Source organism: Pteropus vampyrus, unplaced genomic scaffold (genome assembly GCF_000151845.1).
Source record: "Pteropus vampyrus isolate Shadow unplaced genomic scaffold, Pvam_2.0 Scaffold340, whole genome shotgun sequence".
Lineage (NCBI taxonomy): Eukaryota > Metazoa > Chordata > Mammalia > Chiroptera > Pteropodidae > Pteropus > Pteropus vampyrus.
Window position 1 is genome coordinate 2,091,353 of NW_011889121.1, and position 27,119 is coordinate 2,118,471.

The 27,119-nt window shown below is 32.6% G+C and overlaps 1 protein-coding gene across 1 annotated transcript in view; it reads right to left on the bottom strand.

Moving 5' to 3' along the window:
- Positions 1-26,478, bottom strand: part of DMD (dystrophin) — a 2,089,898-nt gene extending 2,063,420 nt beyond the window's left edge. Inside the window, exon 1 of the mRNA XM_011378471.2 lies at positions 26,296-26,478. Within this exon, the coding sequence (XP_011376773.1) occupies positions 26,296-26,302 (7 nt within the window). The 5' untranslated portion in view covers positions 26,303-26,478. The remainder of the gene's footprint in view (positions 1-26,295) is intronic.
- Between the last annotated feature and the right edge of the window lie 641 nt (positions 26,479-27,119).

Below are 27,119 nucleotides of genomic sequence, written 5' to 3' on the forward strand. Positions count from 1 at the left end.
CCCTCTTCCATTAGTCTGTTACTTTAAAAGCATACTAAGTGGCATTTACAAAATTAATTATAATGTTGTCTAGGCAGACATAGCACTTAATAGAGTCCACAGTCTCAGTTGGAAAGGAGTCTGTTTGGTTTCAGCAAAATTTATATGATTTAGAGTTAGGTAAATTTGATTAAATATATAAAAATTTACATCCATAGTTAACTCTCCAGTTGTCTATTTCTTCACAATATAGTCCATTACTAATAGTATAAATATCACATGGCATTAATAAGGTTGCTATAGAAGAAAAATTCTCCCTTTCCTGATTTCAGCAGGGGAACATATAGATTTTATATTACACAATCGTCAGTCAATTTTCCAAAAATTTCATAATGTTTCCTGTATCTTGGCCTTAATGTACTGATTAAGTGGAGTGATATAGTTCTGGTACAATACTTTCTCATCCCATTTAATCAGCACACTAAAGACTTATTCATTGCAACTATTAAAAAATACCATTTTTAGGTCAAAAATGGTCAAATATCAGCATTTCATATGGTTCAATCTATCTGTTTACTTTAGATATATAGAACATATATATAAAGAGATGGATGAATTGATTGGTGTATATATGATTAGATAAACTAAGGCAATTGATGTCCAGAGAAATAAAGTTCTCTGGACACAACTGTTCTGATGGAACAATTATTTCATTTTGGTATATATATGATATATTGTATATTATATACATATTATGTGTTACATATCACATATTTGATTATATAATTTAAAATTTTAAAGTTTTAAAAATAGTTTTATCAGCTTAAAAATTAGATGTACGCATTTACTTTCCCAGTCTTGAGGATTACATTCCCTCAAGAATTTGAGAACTGTCCTTACTCTCTTCCAGAATCTGATGATTCTCTCCTTAACATTCTCATGTTATCTAAAGAATACTCCTAATACATTCTTCTAGTTTGACTTACAATGTGTTGTTATTCAATGATAGTTATTTCACAATAAGAAATATTAGAAAATCAATATCAATACATCCATAATCAAAAAAGGAGAGAAGTATTAAGAACAGAATCATAAGCACAATGTATGCTGGAATATAAGACAAAATTCCATAACTTGAGTTGAGTTGAACCCCTCCCATACACATACCACACATACAATGTGGATGGCCTGAAAATAGCTAGAGAGAGAGGAAAAAGAAATTCAGGGGCATCCTTGCCTTGCTGTGAACGCTCATGAGATTTATCTGCCATTCTTTCTTTCATACTTACCCCAATTCTACCTGCTATTATAGTTATCCATTATTAGGAATCATCATCATCACCTTCATCATCATCTTTACTAAAGTCATTGTAGATAGAACAGATGTGAATCATAGGGAAGACCAAATTTATAGGAAAATGGGACCTATACTCAGACGAGAAGAAAACTTTCAATCTTCTCCCTCTATCAAAATCTGACAAGTTGACTTAAGCATTAATAATGGTTTCTTTTGTCCTTTCAATCTCCTTAGCTCATTATAGCGCAATACTCTCATTAAGGTGAGGATACAGCACTGCTTGGGGTCAGTTATAGTCCCTCCATGAATAATAATATAGAATTAGAAAGGTAAGAAAATGTGTGTTTCATAGCTTCCCACATGCCCATGTAGTGAGTTATAATTTTTGATGAATGGGTGAGAGATCAAAGCCTGTATGGAATTAAAAGACACTCAGTACTGTACATGGCAGCATCAGGAGCCTCTCTAGTAACTCTCTTGATATTGTAGAGACATGAAAACAGTCATGCAAGGAAATAATAGGAGCCATATTACTTAGTATTTATAAAATTTCAGTGAAAGTTTTTCTCTAAGTCAGGCTTGATCAAAGAAGGACATGACGTGATTGTGATGGCATAATAGATACCATGTGCTGATGAGACTACAAAAGTATTACCTTTATAAATTCTAAACCTTTTCTAACAATGATATTTTGTTTTACCATGATGTAAGGAACAATGGCCAGAAGAGCAGGAATATGAAGGTCAAGGTGTACAGGGGTGGAGTAGAGATATATCATAGTAGTCATATATTTTCTAAGTGTGACTTTTCTCCTCTAACTACTGTCAGCTACTTGAGGGCAAAAATAATTTTGATTAATCTTTCTATTGCTCTCAATGCTCAGCATAAGACCATCCATGCAGCACTGCCCAATAAAAAAACATTAAATCAATGATAGCTGAACTAGATAAATGTAATGAAATGCAGAGAAAAGTCAACTAAGAAAGAAGATATGTTTGTGTTTTATTCAAGAAAGAGGGAGGGTAAAATAACTTGAATGTATTAATTGATTTAAAGTAAATCAATATCACTATGCTGCAGTGAGTTATATTACCTAGCCTGATGTAATATGATACCTGAATTCCTCAGAAATATTTCAATGGCAAAATGGGGCTTAGTGTCTAGACTATCATCTCTAAGAAAATTTAGGCTTTAGTATTATCCCATGTGGTTTTTTTTCTCTCACAGTGGTCTCAGTAATCCTATCTTTATCAGCATTATCTTTACCACAGTGCTATTTATGTGTTTTTTCCCCTTTATCAACAACTGTTACACTAAACCAAGCAAAACGCCACTTAGCCAAAGCATATATTTGGCTGTGAATTGAGCTGCTTTTTCCTAAAACCAAGGTGCTATTTACATATTGATGCTGGCTTCCATCATCAGCCCATGATAACTGCCAACTAAAAGGCTAGTGAATTAAGTTTCCTAATTAGTTAATTGCGCTATATTCAATATTGGTTAGGAAAATTTGTGCTTTTGGATAAATTTCTCTACTCAGTCTGCCATAGTATATACAAATATTATCAATTGAAAGTTACCTGTTAGCTGTGTCCTAGTTGTGGTTAAGTAGGTAAACAAACATTTCTAGATAGAGAGGCTTAGAGTTGGAAGTAGTCATAGATATCATCTAATATATCAGCTTTTTCCAAGTTCTAAGGGTACAATAGCTATATCTATACAGATAGAGCCTGGAAATGGGAATAGGTGAGAGATAAGTAAATTTTCCCCTTTCACTTTTCATCCAGAATGCCTACATTTTCAATTTTTTTTTTCTGTTGGGCTTTTACAAAAGATTTCTTTTAAATAGCGTATTCTGTATATTAAAAAAAAAAACCATAAAATCTGATCTAATCTATTCTAGAAGTGGTAAAAATATAGAATATTTCCTTCCATTCCCATTGCACACACACTGAGTATATACAGCACTAAATAGTGGTATGATTTCCTACTAGTTCTAGACAAATGCCATCTCAAAGTTTGTCATGGTATTCCTGGGAACTATTATTAAGCAACTACACATGGTGTGATGGTAGTTTTTATCCTTCCCATTAATTTTTTATTTTTATTTTACCACATATGATCTGATGCATTAATGTTTCAGATGAAATGACAAGGCCCCAAGTGGTAATGACTACTACCAAATCACAATGTGGTAAAATTGGTGTGTCACTTCTGTTTTCATTCCAAAACCAATGTATCTTTTGATAATTGCCATTGTTATCTTCCCAAATATACTTCTCTGATAAAAAGTATGAAAAATTAGAGGCAAAACTACTGATTATGAAATATGTTCTCTTGGTTTGGGTTTCCCCAGAAGTAAACCCTGAGAAAACCATTTGAGTGCAAATAATTTATTTTAGAAGTGATCCCAGGAAGCACAGTAAAGAAATGGGTAAGTGAAAGGAGAATAGAATGAAGCCAGAACAGTGTGAATTGATGAGCATATTGTCACTGTGATCAACTGAGGCTCAATACCATTATAACACTTAGGACCTCTAGGAGACTGAGTTGTCTCACCTGAGAGACAAGAAATATGGGGTAGTTTCCATCACTTCTCACCTGTGTTAAGAGCAACTCCCAATGATCTTACCCCTGGGACACTTTCAGCCAAGCCAAAAGCAAATTAAAACAATGAGGTAAAGACTCAAATTGTAGTAAGAAGTTATAGGCATATATGGGAATGGTGATTTCTCAGAATAGAGGGGAGGGCACCAAAACCAGCTTTCATAGGAGTCTAGTAATTTTTCACGCATTGTTAGAAGTATGTTACTTTAATTCCTTTTGGCTAACTGAAATAAACTTTAAAACAATTAGGTTAAAATGACAGCATACTTTGAATCAAATTTTTATAGACTTAAATTATTATTATAATATTAGCTAATTTATTATTAATTAATTACAACATTGTAGGTGTATTAGAATGAGATTTAATACATACAGACTTTTAAACCTTCAGGGTAGGTTCAATTTTATATTTAAAATAAGTTTCTGATAAAAATGAGATTCTCCTTCAATCAATTAAAAGTATCAGCAGATCCATCTTCTTGGAAAAGATTCTACCTGGATCCACTACTGATGTGTGTTCCATATTGGCTGATGCCATCACACTGGCTGATGCAGTGATGGGTCATTGATCTTAAAATATGACTGATCCTCTCACTTTCCCATGGATATTTTAGACCAGCATTTATTCTCTGTCTTTGGTACATTAAAAATTGTAGATTTCTCCTTGATTTACCTGGGCACAAATGAATATCAAGGTGGCATTATTTTCTCAAAAATGGAAAAGAAAAACAATCATCTATAACATGTTCCTTTAATATACAATTATAGGCTTTGAATGTATGTCCACTAAAAATTACGGTTATACCTTCTCTTACCTTTTCATCCAATTGTTGTACCCATGATTAACATGTTTATTTATGAACGATGATACAAGTGTCATCATATTTACGTTTTGTAAATGTAGTCACAATATGATTTTCTTGAATATATAATAAAATGTATTATCTGCTTTAGCTATAATTCTACAAATGATTGCTTCATCTTCTTAATAAATTAATACAGTAATGTGCACAATTGAATTCTGTTAGCCTCAATTCTTTTTCTAAACACACTGCACTAAATACTGCTATGTATGTAAAGGACTATATATAAATATAAAGAATGAATAGAATTTCTATGAAACACATCAAAATAAATAATTAAATATTCATAGCTCCTGGTATGTGGCTTCCTGTCATAGAGAATTGTGATTTTAAAGAATGGATAAATTTTGGAACCAATTTTCTATAAACATATGCATCTTTGAGATTTTTCCCTACACAGAGATGATTTAGGAGATTATAAAATAACTACATGTGTTCACTTCTGTATTATTCCCTAGTATCACAAAGCTGTGTATTAGAGGAAGCAGGATGTAAACAGCCGATCTCATTGGACACATCCATTGAATTCTTTGCAGCCACAGGGAACCTGTGTTCTGGCAGACTGTCCAGACGTGGATCTGAGGTTTAGGCTATAAACCAATCACACATTAGCTCTGCTTTCCTATTGCTGGCATTGTACATCCCCTATTTTCCAATCTCATGTTACTTAGAATGTAGTTCTTATTTTCTAATGAAAACTCAGTGGGGAAATGGAATTAGATATATGCTTTTTAATTTCAGGTATACTTTACAATAATCATGATGCATAGCAGAATCAGACGATTGGTGAAGTCCAGCATTTTTCTATTAGTAATGAAAGAAGAGAAAAAAGGCCACATTTTCACTTTGCATTAATTTACCAGTATGCCTGAATTTACTTACCTCATAAACAGAATTGTCATGTTATTCTTCCATGATTTTACTGGATTATCCCATTAAATTATTTTTGTTTTCTTGGTAGATAATTTGAATGATTTAAAACCTCACTGGGCCGCAATGTATAAATAATAAAGGAAATAAAGCTTTAAAACACTCTACTCTCTACATTTCTAATATGTGGGGTAAATATTATACTACTGTAACTAAATATCCCAACTCCTACCAGCACAAAATACACCAAAACTATAACTTGGATCAACTTATTTCCGTAATCTAATATACTATGGTTAGTTATACTGGAGGTAAGAAGGATGCAATGAAAATGATACAATAGGATGCAAAGAACATTTTGTTACCTCTAGTTGTGTAACTCATTACGACTTTTCGTAAAATTTGAGTTACACTTTCCCTAAGTGCTATGCGAGGGCTAGAGCACAAAAGAGGAAACCATGGTCCTCAGGCACTAATAATCTATAAATAAATAACCTGAAGTGTATAGCACAGAAAGATAAGTGTTGAAGATTATGAGGTGGGTACTATGGGAGTATACATAAGGATACATGATTCATCCAAAGATGAAGAAGAGGCACCATCTACATTATGTTGAAGAATTATAAGACATGCAACAAGTGAATATGTGAGAGTAAGAATTCTTTCAGAGTAAAGAGTGGGGTCAACATGACCAAAGGCACATGGCAGGAATGTGTGTTACATTCAGAGAACTGTTCATATGGCTAAGACAAGGCATTCATATGAAATATTAGACCTGAATAACAAGGCAGAGAAAACATTGTAAAGGGCTTTTTATTCCATCCAAGTTATTTGAATTATATCCTAAAAACAATGGGGAGATTCCAATGGATTTAAACAGAGGAATGACATATTAAATGTAGCTTTTGAGAGATACAAGCCTAGCAGCCTTGTGAAAAGTAAACTGGAGATAGGCTAGACCACAGCTAAGTTAGGAAGCTATCATGGTATTCAAAGTGAGCTGTGGGGATATGAACTAAGGCAGTGATTGGCATGCGGTATGGAAAGCAGATGATAGAGCTAAAAGAAATTTAAAATACAAACAGACATAGATCTATTTAAAGAGGAAATAATACTTCTTACCTAGGTTACCTCACATGGTTGTTTTGTGAATAAAATAAAAATGGAAATGTTTTGTTAATCATAAAATTCCCTACATTTAAGTAATTACTATTACCAAATGCCTATGAATTAGAGATCCATGGCATAAAGCCATTCCTATTTTTTCAGATACAGTGAAACAACATAATTATGAAATTTTTATTTTCATTGAGGAAAACAACATTCTAGGTTACTCATATGGATTCAGATTTCTAGATAGAGGCACCAGTGTGTATCTATGGCAAAGGAACTCCCTCTGAATTAGAATAGAAGCCAAAGACCACAAGCACACTGATTCTCAGGCATCTATGGAAAGGCTCTTCCATGAGCAAGAAGGAGAAATATTTGGAACTCAAATGTAGGTGAGAAATAATCAGATCCTAGAATAAATTGCTAAACAGAAGTGAAATCAAAGACTCTTATAATAGGTCTGTTCTCTTAATAAAAGAAAATTCAGCTATAATCTAGCCTCTGGATATGAACTTACCTATCAGTATTTAGGTCGAGCACTAATAAAAGCTTCACTATAGTCAATAAAATGAATAGTCGATGCCATAAAAGCAACTGCTCTGATTATTGCTTTGAAAAAGGACACAAAAATGGAATTATTAAATGAGATTAGAATTCAGGAACATCACTAAGACCTATGGCAGAAGCACTAAAAGTAGGTAGCAACCCAAATCTCTATTATTATATCTGTTTCCTTCTAAGCAGGTAGAGTGGAATCATGCAGAGTGTGATGTTTGAAATCTGATAAATCTGGTTCAATTTCCAGCTGTCTCAAAAATAGCTTAAACTCACTGAGACTCAGTTTCTAGATTAATAAAATGGAGATAATAAAACATATTTTGGAGTTCTTCAAAAATACGTAAAATAATGCATGAATATGACAGTACATCTAGAATGTAAAATAAATAAATAAATAATAGGTATAATTATTATACTAGCAATTACATTTTGTAACCCAAATTTACTCCTGTTTGATGAAAGGGAAATATTAGAAAATTAATGTTCTTATTAATCTACTACAAAAAAACCTAGACTTTCTTGAATTTGAACCAAATGTGGAATGGGAAGACAGAAGTAACAAAATAACTATGAGAAGACGCTGAATGTAATAATAAAGTTATTGAAAAAGAAAAACAAAATCTGACACCAAAAGAAAAATATAATCTTAAATTTTACATGACCATGTGATACATCAGTTGATTAGGTGGGGATATTTTTGTTTAGAGAATCAATGAGATTAATCATCTATCACTCTGTATTTTCTGTTATAATAGCCATGCCATGCATTTCTTGGCATCTTCAGGCAGAAAAGTAGTTTGAGGCATCACATTAAATGGGACTAAAGACTTTCTTTAATAGAAGTCATTACTTCAGTGTTAAGAGACTTCTGTTCTATTTCTGATCTTTCTACTAACTAGAAGAGGTTTTAAGCAAGTGACTTCATCTCTATAGGTCCCAGTTTCCTCATTTGTCAGAGTAAGAGACTGTGCTAAGTATTCCTTAAATGCCTGGGTTTTAAATTCTAGGCTTCTATAAAATATATCTTTCTAGATGTTTGCAATACACATAATAAACACAATGTTTATATCCAGAAAAAATAAAGAACTCTTATATATCGATAAAAATAATTGACATCTCAATAGAAAAATAAGGATGAGACTTACTAAAGGTAACATCCACATGACCAACAAACATAAAAGAGTTCTCCAACTCAATAGGCATTAGAAAAAATGGAAATAAAAAACATGCTGAGATACTACAGCACAACAGTGATATGGCTAAAAATAAACACTGATAATACTAAGCACCAGCAAAAATATCCAGAACTTTCATATAGTGTTGATGGGTAAGTAAGTCTGTTTACGTACCTTAAAAAACCTGGGCATTATCAATTAAAGGTGAGTTACTCTGTGACTCAGCAATTCTACTTCTCGGTATTGACATAACAGAAGTCCATGAATATATGCAAAATGTACAAAATTGTTCAGAGTAGTATTATTTTTAAAGGCCCAAAATGGAATTAATCCACATGTCCACCAAGAGTAGATGGGGTAAGCAAATTGTGGTATATTCATACAATGACATACTATGCAATACTGAAAATGATTGAACCACAACTGCAAGGAACAAAATAGATGGATCTCACAAACATAATGTTGAGAAACAGAAGGCAGACACAAAAGAGTATATACTGTATATTCCCAGTAAAATAAATTTCATAATGGTCTATTGTAATCTACGGTGTGTTAGAAGTCAGTATGATACTTATCTTTGGGGGATTATTGACTGGGAAGGGGTAAGACTGGGGTTTGAAGATGCTGGTAATATTATTATTTTGCTTTGATTAATTACTGGGATGTGTTCTCTGTGACATTTAAGTTGTGTACTTATTGATTTGTGCATTTTTATATTTGTGTATTATTTCAATAAGAAAGTTAAAAAAAAAATAAGCAGACAGAGTTGCTTTCATCTACAAAGGCAAATTACTCCAGTAATGAATGTTGAAATGAAATGTTCCTTGCCTTTAGCCCATATATCTAAATTACTTCAGAGAGTCAGAGGTAGAGACAGAAATAAAGTTATACATGTATGCATACATACATGTGTATATATGCATGAAGAGGGGAGAAGAGAAACAGAAAGATAGTAAGAGGGGAGAAGGAAGAGGGAGAGAAAGAGAGAAAGCGCACGTGTGAAAGAGCTAAAGTGGGGAGGGGACAGAAGGAGAAGGCAAGGAAGACATTCTAGACAATTGTTCAGAAAATATCTTATTGTCTATTTCAATAAAATGTAAACCTCTGTACTTTTAAGTTCCTAGGAGTCAGGTGTGAAGCCAAAGAACAATTAAATTGGATGCTGTTGAAGATGGATGAAACCTTCATGCTTATTTAACACAATTTCCTCATGTTACAAGTCTATGCAGCAACAGGCCTATCCTACATAAAATGTCATTTTTTTTTTAGCCCTGCTGTGTAACATCTGAGATCTAATTTTGTGATTAATTTAAATATAGGTGAGACATTTTCAGGTAGCTTCTAATTAAAGATAGATATACACTGAGATAAAATATGAAAATTTAAGATAGCATAGGAAAGAGTTTCCAGGGATAGACATACATAAACTACAAAGAGAGATAATTATATTTTCTTTAAATCCTCCTAAGAGAAAGTTTGCATGGCCACACTCATGTAGGTTTAAAAACACTCAATCTTATTGTCTGTAATTGACTTTTAAAATTGTCTAAAACTCTTCTAGATTTGATTTCAATGAAGATGAGTAATGGCTGGTAGGCATGCTCTTCCTTATTTCCAGTTAAAGTTCAAATACGTTACTTCACACTTTACTTAGAATTACTAACCATTTTCATCGAATTTGCATTCTTTTCCCTTCAGCTATCATTTTCCTCTTTGATAGACTTGCCAGTTCTTCCACATAACTTAAACTAAGAACCTAAATTGGAAGACTCTGGCTCATTTCTGTCTGGATTCACGACTATGCTGCTCTGGTAAGCTGTCATTGTAGATATTTTCCTGTCTCATCCACATAAAGTACATTCATCTCTAAATTCTTCAGGGACCATATCTTAGTCATCTTGCTCTAGCACAGAGTCTGACATAATTTATCAATAAATATTTATTGGATAATTGGAAAGGAGCAGAAACAACCTATAACTTCAGTTCGTGGGCTAATCTTGATCTGGATGATCTAATGGAGAAATAGGCTCTGACTCTTATCACGATGGCCACCAGAGCCAGTCCATGAATATGTCAGCCCCCAAAAGCATATGAACTTGAGATTCCTACTCACTATATTAACATTTCCACATTTCTATCACGGGCAGGCTTTTATTCAATTTCCTTTTTGCACTTGTTACAGAACATAAATAAGTCCTACAACTTGCCTAAAACCCTTAAAATTTCAGGTTAAAATTAGCATCACTTTTCATAATCCAGCTTACTGCTGTTGTAATGCATAATTCCACTCATGATATGTAAAACAAAAATCTGTGCTAGTAAAATCAGAATATGATTATTAATATGTTTTATCCTGGAAACACTACAATCAATTATAACAATGCCATGACCACAGCAGATTGATGCTGATAAGTTTATAGTCCCTACTTGTTCTTCTTGGTTCTTTGAGTTTATCTCCAAATTGCCAGGTAATGACAACATTTTGGAGGGAACACTGATAGGCACCATTCATCTTCACATGTATATGAATAGTAATTTATCTTTGTACAGCATCTAACCTTGCAGTTCAGCCATCCCCCACTTCTAGTATAAATATATGCCAGAAGATTATCTCCTCATCTTTACTTCCCACAGTACTTTTGTCTAGACCATTTTTAATCCATTTGCTTATTACCTGCAATGCACTTTGGACTGTGTAAACCCAAGAAAATAAGACATTTTGTGGAGACCAGTCATGCTAGACCAGACATATATATTGGGAATGTCTTACTTTTTAAATCGAAGTCAGTTTTCCAAAATTAATGTATATGTTTAATATTTAAACTAGCCTTGCTTTATTTAGAAACATCACCTTATACTGCAATCACTGTTTATGGTTCAAAATGTATAGAATTATAAACAAGATTTTCTTTCAAGAAATTTATTTTCCAAAATTATCACAGAAAGTACTGCAACATTACAGCTGAGTCTATTTTTTTTCATTTAATTTAAAGATAGTATGAACAAGTCCTGAAGACACTGTCTTATCTTTTATTAATATCTACACAGAATGGATTGAATTTGTGAAAAGCTATATCTGCATAGAGAATCTATAAATTTCTTGAGGTCAGAATATAAATTGCAAAAACTTAAATCCTTTTGAGATATATAACACAAAACAAGAGGGAACAGAAGGAAAAACTATAAACCACCACCAAATAAAAATAACAGACAGAAACACAAGGACAAAACAACAATAGAGACAGCAAGCTACCAAAAAACAAAAGAAAATGGCTACAGGAAAACCTCATATATCAATAATCACCTTTAATGTAACTGGACTGAGCTCACCAATAAAAAGGCACAGAGTAGCAGATTGATCAAAAAAACAAAACCCAACCATATACTACCTTTAAGAGACACATCTCAGATGCAAGGACAACTGTAGACTCAAAGTGAAAGGGTGGAAAATGATACCCCAAACAAATGGCATCCAGAGAAAAGTGGGTGTAGCTGTACTTATATCTGATAAAATAGACTTCAAGATAAAAAAGGCAATGAGAGACAAAGATGGACACTTCATAATGTTCAAGGGGACAGTACATCAAGGAGAAATAATATTTATTGATACATATGCTCCCAATCAGGGAGCCCCAAAATATGTAAAGCAACTACTAACAAAACTAAAGAGAGAAACTGACAAAACACAGTTATTGTATGGGCCCTGAATACCCCACTGTCAGCTATGGATAGATCGTCAAAACAGAAAATCAATAAGGAAATATCAACCTTAAATGACACGTTCGACTAATTGGACATAATCAACATTTACAGAGCCTTTCATCACAAAACAGCACATCATATATTGATCTCTAGTACACATGGGGCATTCTCAAGGAGAGACCATATGTTGGGACACAAAACTAGCCTCAAAAAATTTAAGAAGATTAAAATCATGTCAAGCATATTTTGGGACCATAATGCTTTGAAACTGGAGATCAACTGTAAAAAAAAAAGTGAGAAGAACCATAAATATGTGGAGATTAAACAACATGCTGCTGAAGAATGATTGGGTCATAGAAGAAATAAAAGGAGAGAACAAGAGATGCATAGAAACAAACAAGAATGAAAGTATAACATATCAAAATTTTGGGACACAGCAAAAGCGATAATAAAAGGAAAGTTCATATTATTATAAGCCTATCTCAAGAAACAAGAAAGATCCCAAATAAACAACCTAACCTTAAATCTTAAAAATCTAGAACATGAAGTACACATGAGGCCAAAAGACAGCAAAAGGGAGGTAATAATCAAAATTAGAGCAGATTTAAAAGAAACTGAGAACAAAAAAGCAATAAAAAAAATAATGCAACAAAGAGCTAGTCCTTTCAGAAGATTAATAAAATTGACAAACCCCTGGCTAGACTCATAAAGGAAAAAAGAGAAAGAACACAAACAAACAAAATTAGAAATTAAAGAGAACTTATGACAGATACCACTGAAATACAAAGGATCATATAAGAATACCATGAAAGATTATATGCCACCAAATTCAATAACCTAGAAGAAATGGATATGTTCTTAGAAAAATACAACCTTACTAGACTGAATCATAAAGAATTGAAAAATCTAAATAGACTAATCAACAGTATGGAAATTGAAATAATAATCAAAATCCGCAAAAAGTAAAACTCCAGGATCAAATGGCTTCACTTGTGAATTCTACCAAACATTTAAAGAAGATTTAATACCTGTTCTTCTCAAACTTTTCTAAAAAATTGAAGAAGGGGCAATACTTCCTACTTCATTTTATGAGGCCAACATTACCTGGAAACTAAAACCTGGTAAGGATAATACGAAAAAAAGAAAACTATTGACCAATATCTCTGATGAACACAAAATACTACCAAATTGAATATAACAACACATTAAAAAGATTATACACTATGATCAAGTGAGCTCCAACCCAGGGGCACAGGGATGGTTTAACATATGTAAATCAGTTAATGTGATACACCACATAAACAAAATAAAAAATAAAAATCATATGATTGTATCAACAGATATAGAAAATGCTTTTGACAAGATATAACATGAATTTATGATTAAAACACTTAACATTATGGGTATAGAAAGAAAATATCTCAACATAATAAAGGATATATACAACAAACCATCAGCTAACATCATACTTAATGGGAAAAAACTAAAAATCTTCCCTCTAAGATCAAGAACAAGACAAGGCTGTCCACTATTGCCACTGTTATTCAATATAACATTGGAGGTCCTAGCGAGTGCAATCAGACAAGAGACAGATATAAAAGGCATCCAAATAGGAAACGAAGAAGTCAAACTGTCACTATTTGCGAATGACATGATTCTCTATATAGAAAATCCTAAAGATTCCACAAGAACACTATTAGAAACAATAAGCAAATAAAGTTTCTGGATACAAAATCAATGTACCAAAATCCATAGTGTTCTTGTACTCTAACAATCAAGTTTCAGAAAAAAAAGTGAAAAAACAATTACTTTTGCGATTGCAACAAAATAAATAAATAAATAAATAAATGAATGAATAAAATACCTGGGAATAAACCTCATGAAGCATGTAAAGGACCTACATATTGAAAACTATAAGACGTTATTGAAAGAAATTGAAGAAGACACAGAGAAAAGATATTCTGTGCTCATGAATTGGAAGAATCAACATAGTTAAAATGACCTTATTACCTAAAGCATTATACAGATTTAATGCAATCTCCATCAAAATAGCATCGGCATTTTTCAAAGAAATAGAACAAAAAAACATCAGATTTGTATGGGAACACAAAAGACCCCGAATAGCCAAAGCAATTCTGAGAAAAAAAAAGAACAAGGCCAGAGGTATCACAATGCCTGACTTCAAATTATACTGTAATATTGCATGATTTCATGTATATGCGGAATCTAAAAACAAAATAAACAACAACAACAATAAAAGCGGAAATAAACTCATAGATACTGAGAGTATTTTGATGGGAGGTGTGTTAGGGGGATGGCAAAATGAGGCAAAGGGATTAAGAGGTACGAATGGGTAGTTGCAGAATAGACAGAGATATAGAGTGTAGCATGGGGAAGATAGTTTTTAATGTAATAAATGTGTAAGGGGGAAGAGGAGTACTAGATTTAGTGGGGTGATCACTTTGCGAGCTATATGGATCTCTGATCACTATGCTGTACAACTGAAACTGGTATATTACTGTGTGCCAATTATAATGGAAAAAACTCGAATTATATAATGTAAATAGGAGCAACTAATTGTCTATTATATTTCAATAAAGCCAGAAAAAAATTATATTACAAAGTGACAATAATTAAAACAGCACATCATTGCCACAAAAAGAGACACAGAGAAAAATGAAGCAGAATTGAGTCCAGAAATAAATCCCTGTATATATGGGCAAATAATTTTCGACAAAGGAGTCAAAAGCATAAAAAAAAGAGAAGCCTTTTCAATAAATGGTGGTGGGAAAATTGGAAAGCCACATAAGAAAAAAAAAATGAAACTAGACTGCTGTCACCATATACCACAATTAACTCAAAATAGATCAAAGACTTAAATATTAAACCTGAAACAATAAATTGCACAGAAGAAAATATAGGTCCTAGACTCATGAACTTTGAATTTAGAGAGGATTTTATGAATTTGACCTCGAAAGCAAGAGAAGTAAAAGCAAAAATAAATAAATGAGCCTATATCATATAAAAATCTTCTGCACAGCAAAAGAAATCATCAACAAGACAAAGCCAATCATCTGAATGGGAGAATATATTTGCAAACGATGCCTCCAATAAGGGCCTAATTTCCTAAATGTACAAAGAACTCATACAACTTAACAACACAACAACAACAACAACAACAGAACAAATAATCCAATTAAAAAATGGGCAGAGGACCTGAATGGACACTTCTCCTAAGAAGACATACAAATGGCCAACAGACATATGAAAGGATGCTCAACTTCACTAGCTATCAGGGAAATGCAAATCAAAACCACAATGACATACCACCTCATCACCTCATACCTGTTAGAATGGTTATTATCAACAGGACAAATAAAAACAACTGTTGGAGAGGTTGTGGGGAAAAAGGAATCCTCATACACTGCTAGTGGTACAGTCACTATGGAAAACAGTAGGAAAATTCCTCAAAAAATAAGAATAGAATTACTATATGAATCAGTAATCCCTCTTCTGGTATTTACTCCAAAAACTTGAAAACATTTATCTGCAAAGACATATGCACTCTGATGTTTATAGCAGCATTATTCACAGTGGTCAAGATATAGAAACAACCTCAATGATTAGATAAAGAATATATGGTACATATATACAATGGAATATTATTCAGCCTTTAGAAAAAGATGAAATACTGCCATTTGCAACAACATGGATAGATCTTGAGATTATCATGATAAGCGAAACAAGTTAGGCAGGAAATGTTGAGAACCATATAATTGCACTTATAAGTGGGATATAAAACTGAAAGCAACAGACATGACAAACAAAGACTCATGTTTACAAAAAGTGCATTAGTAGTTACCAGAGTGAAGAGAGGTAGTGGGGAGGTAGACAGAGGTAAAAGGGGTCAAATATACAGAGATGAAAGGAGATTTCACTTTGGGTGATGAACACACAATGCAATATACATATGATGTATTATTGAATTGTACACAGGAAACTTATATGATTTTATTAACCAATGTCACCTCAATAATTTTAATGAAAAATAAATAAAAATGGAAGGCAAAAAAAGTCAAATCTTTTAAAGTAATAGACACTATGACCTGTGAATAATAAAGAAATATTTGTTCATTTGATCTCATGAAATACCATATGAATTGTATTTATAATCAACTCCCCAAATTGTATTTTATATTTATTGTTAAGAATTTTACAAAATCAGAAATGAAAGAGGAGAAGTAACTACAGACTCTGTAGAAACACCAAGGATTACAAAAAAATACTATGAGCTATATATGCCAACAAATTGGACAATCTAGAAGAAATGGATACATTCCTAGAAACATACGATCTCCCAAGATGGTGTCAAGAAGAAACAGAAAATCTAAACTGATCGATTACCACCAAGAAAATTGAATCAGTAATCAAAAAACTCCAAGAAGATGAAAGTCCAGGACCAGACAGCCTCATAGGTGAATTTTACCAAACATTTAAAGAATTAACACCTAGTCTTCTCAAACTACTCCAAAAAATTCAAGAGGAGGAAAATCTTCCCAATTCTTTTTACAAATCCACCATTATCCTGATTCCAAAACCAGACAAAGACATTACAGAAAATAAAACTATAGGCTGATATCCCTTATGAAAATTGATGCGAAAATTCTCAAAAAACATTAGCAAACTGAATTCAGCAATACATTAAAAATATCATACACCATGATCAAGTTGGATTTATTCCTGGGATGCAAGGTTGGTACAATATCCACATATTGATTAATGTGATACACCACATAAACAAACTGAAAGATAAAAATCATGTGATCATATTAATAGATGCAGAAAAAGCATTTGCCAAAATCCAGCATCCATTCATGATAAAAACTCTCAGCAAAGTGGGAATAGAGGGAACATACCTTAACATAATAAAGACAATATATGACAAACCCACAGCTAACATCATACTCAGTGGGGAAAGGCTAAAAGCGTTTTCCTTAATATCAGGAACAAGACAAGGATGCTCACTTTCAACACTTCTATTCAACATTGTATTGGAAGAACAGATAGATGCAAAACAATAAAACTGGACAAACTTCTTACACCATATACAAGGAAAAAATCAAAATGGGTTAAAGACTTAAATGTAAAACTCCAAACCATAAAACTTCTAGAAGGAAACAAAGGTAGTAAACTCTCTGAAATTGCTATTAGTAATTTCTTTTCTGATATATCTCCTCGGGCTGGGAAACAAAAGAAAAAAATAAACAAATGGGACTGCATCAAACTAAAGAGATATTGCACGATGAAAGAAACCATCAACAAAACACAAAGATGACCTATTGAATGGGAGAAGATATTCACCTATGATACATCCGACAAGGGATTAATATCCAAAATTTATAAAGTACTCATAACTCAACAACAAAAAGCAAACAATCCAATTAAAAAAATGGGCAGAAGACCTGAATAGTTATTTCTCCAAAGAGGAAATACAAATGGCCAGTAGACATATGAAAAGATGCTCAAGGTCACTAATCATCAGAGAAATGCAAATTAAAACTACAATGAGTTATCACCTCAGACCTGTCAGAATGGCTATCATCTATAAATCAAAGAACAAGTGTTGGCGAGAATGTGGAGAAAAGGGAACTCTTATACACTGTTGGTAGGATTGCAAATAGGTGCAGCCACTATGGAAAACAGTCTGGAGGTTTCTCAAAAACTTAAAAATGGATATATCTTTTGACCCAGCAATTGCATGTCTGAGTATTTATCCAAAGAAAACTACAACTCATTCGAAAAGATCTATGTGCCCCTATGTTCATGGCAGCACAATTTACAATACTCAAGATATGGAAGCAACATAAATGCCCTTCAACAGATGACTGATAAAGAAGTTATGGTTCATAGATAGAATGGAATATTATTACTCAACCATAAAAAGTGAATCCCACCTTTTGTTACAATATAGATGGACCTAGAAGTTATGCTGAGCGAAATAAGTCAGACAGAGAAAGATAAATATCATATGATTTCACTTATATGCAGAATCTAAGGAACAAAAGGAGCAAGCTAAACAAAACAGACTCACAGATACAGAGGACAATCTGATGATTGCCAGAGGGGAGAAACAGGTGAAGGGTTGAGGAAGTACAAATTAATAGTTAAAAAATAGCCACGGGGCTGTAAGGTACAGCATAGAGAATATAGTCAATAGTATTGCAATGGCTATGTGTAGAGCCAGATGGATTATAGAGTAATCAGAGGTATATTTTTATAAACTATATAAATGTCTAACCAATGTACTATATACCTTAAACTAATTTTTTTAAAAAAGAATCCCTGACCTATGGGAAGAAAAGATCAGCTAAAGCAGAGTTCACATAGCAAAAGTCACAGCAAAAAGAAATTTCGCAGAAGAAAAAAACAACTGGATGATGTAGGTATCTTATTTTGCAACTCAAATAGATAAAAGTGAATGTTTTAAACACCTCTATGACAGAGAAAGCACTGAGTTAACAAAAAAAAATCAAATGCTCTCCTTTTTACGATGTATATATCATGATTTCTCCTCCCCACTCCCCCTTCCAAACAAAACAAAAAACTACAGTATGTTTAAAAATAGAAAAAGTAGCAAAACTATAAAAAGCAAATTTAAGACAAAATAAAACAAGGACAGAAATTTTAGTTTCAAAGTACAATTCAAACCAAAAACACTAAATAAGTTGAAAGAGGTCATTCTATGCTAGCAAAAATCTCAATCCTTAATATATTTTCTGAATTCCATTTTTTTTTTTTACTCCAGGTAAGTTTCCTTAATAGACAAACAAGAAAAATTATGTGCAAAGCCTCCATTATTTTTTGAAATACGTTCTAGATACTTTTAAAGCTACAATATGGAATAAAGGTATATCAGTTGTACACTTTTAAATGTTAAAAATAAAAATGTGAAGAAAACAATCTATTAAAATATAATAAAAATTGATAGACTAATTTTTGAATTATGTACTTTTAATATACTACTTTTGATTCTTGTCTGATGAAATCATTAAAAATCAAGAGTATTTGAATAATAAACTAAAGTTGAATCTATAGTTATAAACCTAGTGCCTTAAACGCAGCATTCAGTAGGATAAAATTTAATTAAATATATATTTTTATGCCTAGAAAAATTGCTGGGAAAATGTCAATATTTATCATCTCTGAGTAATGTGATTACTAGAGGAAGCATTTACTTTTTATTATTTTCTGTATTTATAAAGTCTTTTTACAACTTTTAGGTCACTTTTTCAATCAGAAATAACAATTAAATTAAAAAACAAAAAATAAGAAAGAATTTTTGCTCACTTGTCATTGTTTTATTTTTTTTCCCTTTGATGCTAACATATAATATGTGAAGACATCGGGAAAAATCAAACACCAACTCTGGATTAATATTGAAATATGTATAAAAACTTTATAGTAAGACAACCATTTCTATTCTCTGTGAATTATATTTTCCTGAAGGATATATAAATTGCACAAATATTTTAAATAAAATTGGCTATTTGATAACATATTGCATATATACTTTAAATCAAAGGGAAAAGAGAGCCATATTTATTTCCTTTTGAAACAATTAAAACATGATAGGTTCTTATTTTCTGTACTAAAAGTAAAAGATAAAGAAGTAAAATAAATAGAAAATCAAATGTTTTTAAACATCTAATTTTTTGTTTACTTTTATTATTTTAATAAGATAAATTAAAACATATAAAAACATAAAATCTTACCTAACACACTCTAAAAAATGCTCAATTTCCAAATAAATGGTACACTTGCTTTACTTTTTACTAGTCTTTAGTAGAAATGGACCTAAAAAAAGTATCATGGAAGGACAGTGTGTGTATTTTCATAATTCCCAAGAAGCTCAGTGATTATTAGGAATGCCAACCAGAGCTCAATATTCTCACCCTTGGAATCAAGAAAAGAAAGTCTTTTAAAAGATCAAGATCTTTGATAGCAATAACAAGAACTAAATTTGCCAGAGGTAGAAGCCCTCCTCTTATCAATTTCAGGCAAGAAGCAATCTTTTTCTATGAAGCGAAAAGCAAGCCAACTAAGGAAAAAATCTGTTATGACTGTAATTACACAAAATTGACTGGATGGTTGAAAAACAATATTTTTTAAGAATTTTATTTTAAACTTTACTTAGCATGTTGGTTTTTATTTCATTCTAAGACAAAGAAGAAATGAAATCATTTTCACACACAAAACAGCTCTCTCATGACAGTTTTTTTCTCAGTTGCCTCTTTTGCCTTCCCTCAGCTTTATCCTCTTCCTCAGTGAGTCTCCTTCATTGCTTCATATTCTTAAACCAATAGGAAGAATTTCCTTCAGACCCTTAAGCCTTATATCTGTTACCATAGAGACAAGCATCACAAGATAGCTGCTCAGTAACATCCTCGTGGAAATAAAATAAGAATCCTATGGGTTTTACAGGAACGTCCAGTGAGCAGAAATGATATCCTTCCTCATTAAAAAAAAAAAAAATCCAGGGAATTTTAGTTTCACAATCATGGAATTATAGAAATTTTCATATAGTACTATAAATCTAGAATCTCTCAATTTTATGCTTAGAATCTAATTATGGTTTTCATGTAATTTGGAAAAAAAATCTCTTTTCTTATATCCACATGTTCAGGGAAATATCTCACTGCTAACTTTTAACTCTAGCATGTCCTATCAATTATTTATTAACAGCCTCAATTGTTCTTTTATAATACAGTGCACATATTTTTATTTTGCTATTCTTTGATCCTCTGTAGATAATATTTGATCAAGAACATCCTTATCTTTTTTTATAAGGTGAGCACCTTTCCAGAGCTCTAATGCAAAAGCCACTTAGAGAGTTCATAGAACTTATGAAGATAGAAAAGGGCAGCTGCAAGAAGTGATTCCCACTCAGTTACTTTATTTTCCATTGATTTCTGCACTTTCTATTTCTAATGAAATTACACAATAACTGAAGCGTAACAAAAAATAACTGAATCTTAGCAAATAGGCAAATTCTGCAAAAGCAGTGAGCTTAGGCAAAGCATATACTATAATGTCAGTGATTGCAGATACCTCAAAAAATTTTTAGTGACATTAAATAATAAACATTCCTCAGGAAGTAAACTCTCACAATGGATCAACAGCCAAAATATCTCCTTCATTAACTACTAAGCTGTATAATTGAACCACTTTTTAATGTCTGCAGTACTAAAATACTACGGGTGGTTGCAATTTCTGTTATTGATGGTCTTCAGATGATGTTTAATTTTGACCTAGCTTGTTATAGACACTTAATTCAATGAACAAAAACATAAGTTCTCCTAAGAGTCTAGAAATGAGATCAGCAAACTTTTGCTACTAAAAGTCATACAGTAAATATTTTTGGCTTTGTGGTCCTTTTGGTTTCTGTCACAACTACTTAAAAACTGTGTTAGCATGAACACAGCCATAGATAATATGTATACAGATAGGTATGGTTATATCTCACTAAAACTTTATTAAGACATTTAATTGACATTTTTATGTGTCACAAAATATTTATATTTCTAAAAAAATCATTTAGAAAGGAAAAAAACATTCTTAGCTGGTTGGCTGAACAGAAGGAAACATGCATGGCACATGAGCCATAATTTGCTGACTCCCAGTTTGGAGGGTTCCAGTGGAATACTAGAGACACTTGAAGAAATATATGAAAAGGATGATATGCATATCATACTTGCCAGACTAATTTTGAATCTTAGTGTAGGGCATTATTCCTATTAAAAGAAATATATGAAAATATTTTTTTCATGAAATAATTAGACTTACAGATTCTTAAAATTATAAATTATCTGACATTTTCTTCTTCAATTTCTCCTTAGTGCAGGAACTCCATTTCCAGCACTGAATACCTTAGCAACAAGGAGTATAATATCTCACAGACTAGTCAACTCTCTGCTTAGACAATTAACTGGAAGAATATGTTTTCTTCACTATTGACAAGATACGAATGAGTTTAATCCTTCTGTATTATAGCTCCTCTAATATTTGAAATCAGTTTAGTTTTTATTCTTATTCCTTAAAACATTCTTCGACTTTTCTCTTTTCTAGTACCTTCAATGCCTCTCAAATGTTGTAGTTTCTAGGACCTTTCACCATCCAGATCTTTTTCACTGAACACTCTCACAAATGTTAAAGTTCGTCGTATATCATCTTGTTCCTCTACGAAAATTTTTCTTCTAAAATTTGTTCTCTCTTTTTCATTTTCTTCCTGAAAGGATACATGTCAAACATTACTTAGTTTTATTTTGTTTCGATGCCATTTGGGAATGTGATTGATACTAAAATTATGGCCAACAAAATCATTAACTTTGATTCAATGAATTATTGTTAAGCTTTAACTCTCTTGCATATCATACTTGCCAGACTAATTTTGAATCTTAGTGTAGGGCATTATTCCTATTAAAATTCATCTTATTTTTTGCTTCATTACATTTTCTAGGTGGTCATAAGCCTTTGGTACACTAATAATTCAATGTATTTGCTCTCCTTTCCAGCTAGACAAGCTATTTTGATCTTCCTTCATGTTTTGGGTATTAATATTTCACAGGCCAAGCGGGGCCAAGGTCAAAATTATAGCCCACACTAAGAAAAATTAGGTCCAAATCAGATAGAGCCAATTTGATAGAACTACATCATAGTCCTATGAGAGGCCTCTCTCTTGGTCTACAATAATTCATTAATTAACATACCAAAGGAAGAATAATTTAGCAAGTTAATTAATCTACTACACATATCAAACGACAAACATTTTTTCCATCCTGACTACATTATAAAACTTCAATAAATTCCATGGTATAATTGAGATAACTAGCTATATCTCATACTGTTTCATAGAATCTCTCTGTAGTCTACATTACCTTTCCCATCATTCTAAATCTCAGAATTCTTACATATTGTCACAGTGGGAACAATACTGCTTATTTTTCTAGGAAAAAAATTTCCAATGTGACCAGATATTTAATCTCCTCACCCTAATTATGGACTTTCCTTTTCCTTTTTTATTTTAGTTTGTTAATTCCAGGATCAATTTAAAATGTTGTTGTGGCTCTATCTTTTTAAACAGTTTTGATTCTTTTTTCAGATGTATGTGTATGTCTCTGGGTATGTGTACATGCTTACGTGGTTTGTTTTTATTTGCTTTTTCATCCTTAAAAGATAGATGACATGAGAATTGAAGAATAACAGGAAGGAACAAGCTTCTCAGGAAAAACATTTCAAAGAATATTTCTTAACTGCTACTGTCTCCCTTTGCTCATCTTTCTGGGTGAAGAGCAATACATCTGAAGGCAGGCAACTCAATCACAAGTGGGAATTTGCAATAGACAATATTACCATTAAAGGAGAACTAAGACATTTTTGAATTAAAAATAATGATGCTCAATAAGATTTTTACCTAAAAGAGACAAATAGTTGCTATAGTTGCCTTTATACTATAAACATCCTAGAAAAAAAACAATCTAGGTTTGTAGAGAACTGAGTAAAATTAAGAGAGATTTATATAATTTCATACTTAAAAATATTTATGTTTCTAGTCCATTTCATTGCCCTACTTCTCTTTCACATACTTTCTATTTTTATGCATTTCTTCTTCATTTTTTTCTGAATCCCTTCAGAAAACACAAAATCAAGCAATTGAGTTTGGAGACTTCATATGGTCTTATCACTTTGCATGCTAATTATGTTCCAGAGACAGAGATCAGCAAGCATTTGTAACTCTTACAAATGCAATTTTCAATAAGGGTATGCCTGCTCTTCAGGTGTGTGGCCCAAAGCCCTTAAGATTTCATTAATAATCAACAGCTGGTGCCACCTAGTGTCTGTCCTCTCCATTCATCAGTGGCATCAAATACAGAGCACTTCCTAGTCACAAATGAAGCAGCCTAGACTACAAACAAAAAAACCACAGTTTGGGGAGTCCAGTGGCTGATTTAAATTACACTATCTTCATTGAAAGAAGAAGCCTTCTTTTTAAAGTAACTATGGTAACAGGAGTATGAGGCTAACAGGAAGCTCACATTTTCCTCACAGGAGACAATTCACAAAAGGAAAGTCCTATAAAAGATGTAATATAAAAGTTTGTCCAGACTTAAACTGTCACTCAAAACGGTTATAAAGTTGAAAAATAAAAATGATAGAAGAGAACTGTATTTTAAACAATAGTACAGATATAGATGATTTTTTTCAACCAATCGAGAAATAACCCAATATCGTGTGGATTCAAAATTCCCTGTCAGTCTCTGAGCTTCTGAAAGATTAAAGAAGTCCTGTAAGAGACTATACACAAGCACATACAGTACTCAAAAGTATTAACAGGAAATAATTAGGTTGCCTGAACCACATTATTTAAACTAAGTTTGCTGCTGAAATCACATATCTAAAAACTATTTTGTTTCCTGCTGTATGTATGAATTATGAATCATATATTAAACCAGTCATGTATGCTTCAAGGTTAAAAAGTACTCATCACAAGCTCTGACTATTTTTCAAAGCATAAGTTAGTAATTAAGTTGGATGAATCCAAGTAGTATAATCAGCCTATCAGTTTCTAATTAATTCGCTAATATTTAATACATGTTGTCTTAAGTCACTCTTTCTAAGAGGAATACGTAATTGAAAAATATGGACTAACATTTAGGGAGAAAAGTTACATAATAGTAGTGTTCCTGGACCAGACTGTCTGGGATATTACAATTACTACAAAAAAGGTACAGCACATGTGAGCAATACTGTGTACGCCAAAAGGTCATGTTAGATGTTCATACATGATAGTCTATTAACTTGGATGATTTAGCTACTCCAGTTATTGGGGAGATGGGGAAGAAAGCTGAAAGATCCTGCATTATATAGAGAGCTAACAATCATGCTTTTAATACTCAGAAAGATCTATTTTTATATTACTTGACATCTGTTTTAAGCAATCACTTGTTAAAAACAGCTTTGAATGTTTTATTTTCTTGTTACCCTAGTGGTGATAAAAATTATTTCAATACGTTCAGTCTGATATATACTCACTGACAGATTCCCGTGACAGCATATGAAGATAGAATATGGAAAACTATGCACAGTTTCCACAAAAAAGCTTAAATTGTTCCTCCTTTCCCCCAAAACTTTATTTTTAGAGCCAAATACAGTCCAGGCTCATGCTTCATTTGTTTAAAAGTACTCATAAGTATAATCTACTGATTGTATGGGAAAGAAATATTGCAAAACAGCAAAAGGGTTCTAAAAATTGTACGTAGGCAAGAAAGAATGTAAGACAAAACTCGTGAAGGTTCCTAAATAAGTAAATGTTCCAATTGTTAATAATTTATCATTTTCTGTCATTTTCATTAACAATCTTCAAAGCCCTATCTGAAACAAGCTGATACACAGAAATTAAGAGCAGTAATCAAGCGAGAAATGATAGACCAGCTGGGTCGACATCAACTTGGCAAAACGTGAATACAGTTCAATAGCTGAAACAGATGCTAGAGTTGTTGAAAAGCCCTGCAGGAGATATTGATGTATTTTCTTCATATAATGCAGAATGACTGAATAAATGTCAAAAGCTAGAAACTGATGAGGAGAAAAGACTGACAGCCAAACTCCCTATAAAACAGAAACCAAACAGTGTAACAATTTCCAACCTATTCAAACATTCTATACATTTATTTCTCTCAGTGTCTTAATATGCCAATATATCAATCAGTCCTTATAACTAAACTGCATGTAACTGAGCTGGGGTAGATTTCCCCATAGAGCCCCCCCCCTCACCCCATTATCATCTACCTGAAGAAGCCTAGACTCTTGAAAAATACTTTATTCTAAAATCTTCTAACACTGATTTCTATCACAGAAGTGTTTCCCTGAGGTTGGAGATAAGCACCCCCCCTCCCCCAAAACCTAACACAGCACAAGGAAATTTTCAAATCCATTCTGTAAAAGCAACACTGTTTGCAGAGTTTGAAGAGCTCGGCAACAAACCCCAGCTACCAACAGCTGCTTGTTCTAACATATGCTTTGTCATGGTCAGCTTCTAATTGTATTCATAATGATGTAATAGCTTTAATAATCCTACCTTCCATGCCAGCTGTTTTTCCTGTCACTCCATCATGCCAATAAGTTGGCTGCTGTAACAAATCAAGATAGTGCAAAACAGCATCTTTCTCCTGATTCTGTCATCTTCCTGAAAGCATTCTATTACTGCCGACTGCTGGGAACCAGAAAGTCTATTTGAATTCCAACAGCTCCCCTTTCGCATGATTCAAGTTAGGTTAGGTGGGCATGCCTAACATGATTCTTTCAGTCATTTATTATGCAGCTGCTACAACGTCGGTGTGGTAACCACTCTGACTATCTGATACGTCAGTGGAACAAAACCTACACCTCAGAGCAAACACGAGCCAGAGCAGCGTTCTGAATTTAACGAGCATTCTTCCTGCCTAAAAAACAGTGGATCTGCAAATCTCTTTCAGTATCTACTCACTCTGTCCTCTGTACAGATGCAAAGCCTTTGGATGACATTCTTTTCCTAACTATACCAAGAATGGAGTTCCTTCGCCAAACATCGTATTATTCACACAGAAATTTTGGCTGATTTTCACTTATCTTCACAGCCTTTTAAGGGTAAAAACTCTCTTCTAATTGTACTTTGAAATAAGGGTGCTGTGTGCTCAGCTCCACATCTCTGCTTTATAATAAAATGTAGCATGCTCTTTCTCAAATGGAATTTGCCTCAAGATTTTATGGCAAATTTTCTAATAAGAGAATTTTTTTAAAGAAAATATTTATTTTGCACATTGAAGACATTTAAAATCTAGTACTCTGTTTCTCCCAAGAGCAGACTTTATACTTGATATTTTGACTTAAGAGGAATACTTTCTTTAGGAAGAAATTAGATTA